General features: G+C 40.0%; 1 protein-coding gene across 1 annotated transcript in view; it reads right to left on the bottom strand.

Moving 5' to 3' along the window:
- Positions 1-1,867: 1,867 nt before the first annotated feature.
- The window catches only part of LOC103512616 (lysine-specific demethylase 3B), a 26,815-nt gene continuing 21,285 nt past the window's right edge, over positions 1,868-7,397 (bottom strand). Inside the window, exons 30-34 of the mRNA XM_026826043.1 lie at positions 6,544-6,732; positions 5,059-5,221; positions 3,714-3,874; positions 3,086-3,223; positions 1,868-2,418 (exon numbers count right to left, since the gene is read on the bottom strand). Of these exons, the coding sequence (XP_026681844.1) occupies positions 2,329-2,418; positions 3,086-3,223; positions 3,714-3,874; positions 5,059-5,221; positions 6,544-6,732 (741 nt within the window). The 3' untranslated portion in view covers positions 1,868-2,328. The remainder of the gene's footprint in view (positions 2,419-3,085; positions 3,224-3,713; positions 3,875-5,058; positions 5,222-6,543; positions 6,733-7,397) is intronic.

A 7,397-nucleotide genomic window follows, 5' to 3' on the forward strand; every position in this document is an offset into this window, starting at 1 on the left:
GGCGAAAATGAAAATAAATTATCAGAGCTTACCTTACAAAGAAAATTTCTAAAAACAAAGTGTAAATAACAAAAAATAGTATTACTGTTCTGTTTTAAAACAACGAGGGGAAATGATACTGGATGAAATTCATGCAAACTGTGTTTACCTTCGTAAAAAGTGGCGGTGGAAGTAAAATAAGAGAAGAAACTTAGAGAAATAGAATAAATAAATAAATACATTTATTGCTTGTCAACTGAAAATTAACAGTTCGGAGGTGTTAAAATTGTTGAAAATAACGAAATTTCCAATTTAAAAAAGTTTATCCCCAAAGAGAATTGTTTTGTTAAAAAAGGAAAAATAAAGGGGTTACCATTATCACAGCGTTGTGTTTTTACTTTTTTTTCTCTCTTTTCTCGCAGATTTCAAACTCTTTTCCTTTGTCTCTCATTCTTTTTCAAGTATTTCTCGCGTTACGTACATTTTAGACACCTACTTTGCCTGGAATTTAAAAGGTATTTCCTCATACCTTCAGTACGCCACCATCACAACTTCCTAGAATTCAATCAAGTCCGTTCAAATTCATAGGGTTAACCACTAAGGCGCCAATCACAATTTCTTTTGCATGTTTTAAATTACCAATAGGGGCCTATTTCTGAATAAGATCGGCACTCATCAAATCCATACTAAAGGGCTACTTTTAAACAATAAATTTAATGATTTAAATAATTTTTTTACTAGCACCTATTAAATGTGTTAAAAATACAAATTTAGGGGGACAAAACCCCAAACATTCTCACCATCCCTCTATTCATACAACAAAAGTTTTAAAATTATTCACAAAGAACAAAAAAATACAAACAAAATGAGTTCACTAATCAAAAATAACAAAGGTTCGGCCACGTAAAGCTAAAAACAGAGTGGAACGTAGAGTTTATCTCAGGTCTATGCGAAAATGAGTTCACTAATCAAAAATAACAAAGGTTCGGCCACGTAAAGCTAAAAACAGAGTGGAACGTAGAGTTTATCTCAGGTCTATGCGGTTTAATTTCGTCGGCTTTTACCTGCTCTATCTGCCTCGGTGGTGTAGTGGTCAAGGCGCCCGCCTGGTAAACAGGAGGGCGTGGGTTCAATCCCAGCCGAGGTATGGAATTTTATCCTCAATATAATTTGAGAATTTGACCACAATAATAGTAGTAGCCTACTGCTGGAGTAAAGGGACTTATCAGTCCTATGCGAGCAGTAAAAATAAGCACTATTATTATCATATAGGTAGGTACCTACGTAGGTAGTGTAAGCAGTATAAAAATAAGCACTATTATTATTATTATCTCTCCGCTCCTCCCTGTTTTGAGCCTAAATGTACCTAGAGCCTTTCTTTCCTATTGCAACAGAGAGTAAACAATTCAATTAGAAAGCGGCGACAGCACCTTGATTGATTACTGAAGGTAAGCAACGATGAGCATGGTTGGTAACCGGATGGGTGACCATTTGGACGTCCGCTTGCCGTTTTTTTCCGGCGTCACTCAGCCTTAGTTTACTGTGAGGTGCGTCGCTTGTCGCCTAATCAAACATGATAGGTAAATATATCCTACCTACATACTTCTATACTTAAGCCTATTGAAAGATTATCCGCGTCATTTATCTAAATGTTTGACATCGCAACGATTTCCAACATAATATCTCGCAAAATAAACTTCCAACCATTGTGTTCGCCTCGACTGTACTCAGGGACTTTCAATTCACTCTATTCAGAACGGAACTAATGCGCAAAGTTCCAAGTTCCGACGCAACCAATTTCGAGTTCTTTAGTGTCAAGAAAATCTTGTAATTAAATTAACTTGGAAATACATCCTTGTCCGTCAAACACACGCTCCTATTTCAATTCACTCCATTCAGAACGGAACTAATGAGCAAAGTTTCAAGTTCCAACACAACCAATTTCGAGTTCTTTAGTGTCAAGAAAATCTTGTAATTAAATTAACTTGGAAATACATCCTTGTCCGTCAAACACACGCTCCTATGGCCGGGGGCTACAAAGCGGGTTTAAAATCGGTTTAACTCTCGGATGAAGCAATCTGATTGCATCAATCAAACAATCAGATTCAAACGTTAAACTTAAACAAAGTTTAAAGGTTTAAACTTAGTTTGTGGACGCAGCCGTTCGGCGCGAACCACCAACCTTCAGATTTCTCTGCTTTATTTTGTCACCACCTTTCGGCTATAGCCAAAGCCGCTACAACAAGTCCAAACCGCAACACCGAGATTAATTCAAGCCACAATTCTCCTAATAAATCACGTCACTACTGTTCGTCACACACACGCGGTGTTCCGTGTCCGCACCGGTTGTCAGGAGGAGGCTCCGTTGGATTTGGTTTTCCTCTCGCTCGCCTCCACAACACTCAGCGAATCCTTCACCGCATGGAATATAATATTCTTAACAGGGTGTTCTAGAATCTAACCAAGTTACTAACGAGGTCACTTTGTAACAAGCAGGAAATATGTAGGTAACTTTGAAGAAAAGTGAAAAAAAAAGTAGATACGATAACCGATTAATTTTTGCTGCGTGAGAAAAATGTTGGGCTAGTTAAGTGATCCCAAGATGAAGGGGGGAAAATCAACTTATTGTCATATTCTTCAAGGAGCTAAGTACCTACCTACATAGTGCCACCAGAGGTTCAATCGTTCTTCGATCTTGGAAAGATCATTCCCCAGATTCGGACTGCCGAAACGGTCAAAATGCCGTCCACTCACGGACAGACCACAGACTCAAGTTGGTCAGACAGTCAAAACCTGTGTGATGGAAAAGTTCCTAACGGTCTTCATCAGGTAGTCTGAGAGACATAGTTCAGATGCCACACATGTTAAAGCATGGCAGTCTGACAGAGCTAGACCTTAGTCTGTCAGACAGTCGGAGTTGTCGGAATATGAGTTGATAGTTGATAGAGAAAGGGAAAATGAATTTATGTTCCCTCTCTCTATCAATATGGACCTTGACAAAGTTACCGAGGCATCCATCAACAAGGAGTGTGAGTTGCTGGCCCAATAGCCATACAAGAGAGCGTCCAGAACACCCTGTACTGACAGTACTTAGATTAATATTCTTCACCTGGAGTTTATCCTCGTGGTTAGAATGCGTATCGGAGAGTTCGCGGAATTCCTGCGTCAGGTGGAAACAATGGGAGACGTTCTCCGGGGAAACGAAGTCCTCGGCCACCTTGATACACGAGTGAAGATTGCGTACCTGTGCGGGGGGAAATAAAGAGAAATATAGTTTCAAAACCGTGTAATCCAGTAGAGCATAAAGTAGGTGTGGCTCGTTTTTGGGGAATATTTCTTTGAAAATTGGCCGTTTTGGGTCTTTTTGTCACTGAATGGCATTGCTTAAGCGAAATAGACCGATTTTTTAAAAACAAAATGGCGTCCTTTTTTTGGCAAGAGCAATTGAAAAAAAATAAAAAAAATCGACTAATCCTTTTTGTAAAAGCTATTTTTTTCTCAAAAGGTTTGATATCAGTCTAGTTAGCTTGGAGGGTAGCGCGTCTGCCTCGTAAGCACTGGGTCGCCAGTTCGATTCACGCCCGGGGCTGGCTATCGTCCCTCTTCGCTCTCGGGACGATAAGACCTCAGCAGGTACAGTTCCTTCTATCAACCTTTGTCTCGGACGGGCATTGAACCCGCGACCTAGCGTTTACAAGGGTTCTATGCCAACTAGGCTGGCTGATTCGGCTTACTTGATGTGGTGCTCCGGCAGGTACAAACACTGCATCTCCCAGACACTGGACAATAGTGTATGCTTGAACCTTGTAGTCATGATACAGGCGATCTCTGAGTTCTGAATCTAAATACCAGGACTGATCGTGTATCGAGTCGTGATTTCGCTCCAGAATGGCACCTGAAAGTAAAAAAAGAATATTTTTTAATGGTCTTCTTTTACCGAGAAAACAACTAAACCCATTTGGATAGTTGTTTTTTTTTTTTTCTTCTTCTTCTTCTTCTTCTTTATAAGACCTTTATAATGTTCTTTGTCTTTTGTGTTTGACTTGCGTTTCACAATATTGTAGAATATTGATAAACATTAAATAAAGTTACATTTACATTTACCTTCGTTGTAACAATTCCCTCAATCTCGTTCTCTTCTTCCTAGGCTTTTCCTATTATTTACATAGAGTCGGCGTTTCTTGTCAGTCCTCTCCAGGCAGCCCTATTGTGTACCTTATGTCCTGATATTTTTTTTTTCCTCATCCAGGTCTTGATTCACACGATCTTTCCACCATTTCTTCGGCCTCCTTCGCCCTTTTCTCCCCTTCATTTCCATTCTCTCAACTCTTTTCCCTATGTCTTTCCACCTTTTCTACGGTCTTCCCCGATAAAAAAAAACTTACCTTTTTCAATAGCAACTTTGTTGAGTAAGTCTCGGATTTTGTCTGCATCTCGGGGGGCGAATATATGCCACTTCGTTTCCATTCTCTCAACTCTTTTCCCTATGTCTTTCCACCTTTTCTTCGGCCTCCCTCGCCCTTTTCTTCCCCTCACTTCCATTCTCTCAACTCTTTTCCCTATGTATTTCCACCTTTTCTTCGGCCTCCTTCGTCCTTTTCTCCCCCGCACTTCCATTCTCTCAACTCTTTTCCCTATGTATTTCCACCTCTTCTTCGGCCTCCTTTGTCCTTTTCTCCCTCTCATTTCCATTCTCTCAACTCTTTTCCCTATGTATTTCCACCTTTTCTTCGGCCTCCTTCGTCCTTTTCTCCCCCGCACTTCCATTCTCTCAGTCTTTCCACGTTTTCTTCGGCCTCCTTCGCCCTTTTCTCCCCCGCACTTCCATTCTCTCAACTCTTTTCCCTATTCCACCTTTTCTACCGTCTTCCTCGATAAAAAAACTTACCTTTTTCAATAGCAACTTTGTTGAGTAAGTCTCGGATTTTGTCTGCATCTCGGGGGGCGAATATATGCCACAGCGCCTTTCCACGTTTTCTTCGGCCTCAATCGTCCTTTTCTCCCCCTCACTTCCATTCTCTCAACTCTTTTCCCTATTCCACCTTTTCTACGGTCTTCCTCGATAAAAAAACAACTTACCTTTTTCAATAGCAACTTTGTTGAGTAAGTCTCGGATTTTGTCTGCATCTCGGGGGGCGAATATATGCCACAGCGCCCCGGGTAACTCTCCCTTGACACGAACTCTACGACGAGTGAGTATATCACTGCCCCCCTCGTCTATAGCACGATACGCCTCTGTATAAACACAAACATAAGATTACAGTCAATGAAACAGAAACTTGATGCAATGTTAAACATAAACATAAGATTACAGTCAATGAAATAGAAACTTGATGCAATGTTAAACATAAGATTACAGTCAATGAAACAGAAACTTGATGCAATGTTAAGTCGTGTCCACACATGGTCAACGGCCGTCGATCGATGTGAATCGATTTGGACACATCTTTATAATCCTAGCATAACAATGGACGCTGTACAATAGATCAGTTGCGCTTACTTGAGTGATATTGCAAAGTCATAAAGCAGGAAAAATGAGGACCAACGGAATTTTTCTTTTTCTTCTACGACTTCTAGATCCCGAGATAAATCGATTTGAAAGTTACAGTCAATGAAACAGAAACTTGATGCAATCTTAAACATAAACATAAGATTACAGTCAGTTAAATTATAGAAACTTGATGCAATCTTAAACATAAACATAAGATTACAGTCAGTTAAATTATAGAAACTTGATGCAATGTTAAACATAAACATAGGATTACAGTCAATGAAATAGAAACTTGATGCAATGTTAAGTCGTGTCCACACATAGTCAAAGGTCGTCGATCGATGTGAATCGATTTGGACACATCTTTATGGTCCTAGCATAACAATGGACGCTGTACAATTGAGCAACTTCACAAATAACTAAGTGTTTAGTAAACTATTGACCTCATTGAGAAAAAAATCTAGTTTAAGCCTTTGAAATAGACGAGGAAATGGCTTTCAGGTCATAATTCAATGAGCAAATTTTAGGAATGAAACATTTTTGTCCGACATTTACCTCAAAACTTCAGAGGTACATATGTATGTAAGGTAGAACGCCTATAAGCGCTAAGTTGCGGGTTCGATTCCCGCCCGGGGCAAACTTTATCCAAGTTTCGTTCTCGGAACGGCTACCTTTCTCCTATCCTGTCTTTGCTCTCTCTTCAATTACGGGACGATAAGACCTCCGCTGAAAAGAAGTCTTTACTTTCGTACGCTTCCCGACACGCTTCAATAGTAGAGGAGACTTTTACTATGGCCGTGATATCCACAAAATTTGTGGGGAGGCGGTTGCGGGTTCGGTTCCCGCCCGGGGCGAATTGTTCCTTCTTGAAATGGCTGGACTCTTTCTATCCTGTCTTAATCTCTTTGCTTTCGGGACGATAAAACCTCCGTTGTTACGATTCCCTTTATCAAACCCGTTCAAGAGTTAAGGGGAAAAATTCGTATTGTTGAAACTACCGAGCTCACTTCTTTCGTTAAAAAAAAAAATAATAATAATAAAAATAAAATAAACCGGGTCCGTCATTCACTCACCTGGAAGATCTTATAGTTGCCCGGGTTCCTAGGGTCCGTGAGTCGCAGCAGTTTGCCATCACACAGCCACATATGTGGTACGTCAGGATAGAGACGTTTACTCTCTGTGTTAGTGAGGATTCGTATGTCTAGCTGGGTTGAGTTAGACCACGCGTAGTTCTTCAGACGTTGGAAATGTTTCAGTTGAACCTGAGGGGGAAGAAAGATCAATGAGTACGTTAATGAACTGTAGACCATTATAAAGGGTCTTAGTGGTTCTCCAAGACAATATGGGACGCACAAATTGGTTTTGAACCCCAAACTTTGAAAGGAAGTTAGTAAAAAAATTTCCCCGCCAATATAGTTGTTTCACCTCAGTTTATTTCGTAGTAATGAAAAATCTGCTAATATGAGTGCAATTTTTTTGTGGAAAAATCCTATTGAGGTCAAAATTGGGAAAAGTGTTTTTGAAGCTGAATGTCTTTAAAAGGTGGAAAAGCAAAAATGATTCTCCAAGACAATATGGGACGCACAAATTAATATCTAATATCTATATCTAATTACAGTAAAATATCTGAAGTAAAATTGATATGTACAGAGACAGTAAAATTTATCAATCTAGTCAATGTTAAAATTGTAGGTAAAAATATTAGTTCAGAACAAGTAAAAAGGGAAAGATCAATTAACTAGAAGGTCAATGAACTGTAGATGATACTCAGAAAAAAGATCTTCAAGCTTCCCTCAAGACCAGATGGAACGTCAGGGCCGCATCCAGGATTTTACTGAGGGGTGGAAGGAAGGCAGAAGTCGAAATTTCGGAGTCCAAACCTTAGTAAAGGGGCAAAAATGAAGTCCGAGGGGGAAGGGGGGGGGCC

Source organism: Diaphorina citri, unplaced genomic scaffold (assembly GCF_000475195.1).
Source record: "Diaphorina citri unplaced genomic scaffold, Diaci psyllid genome assembly version 1.1 scaffold864, whole genome shotgun sequence".
In the NCBI taxonomy this organism is placed as follows: Eukaryota; Metazoa; Arthropoda; class Insecta; order Hemiptera; family Psyllidae; genus Diaphorina; species Diaphorina citri.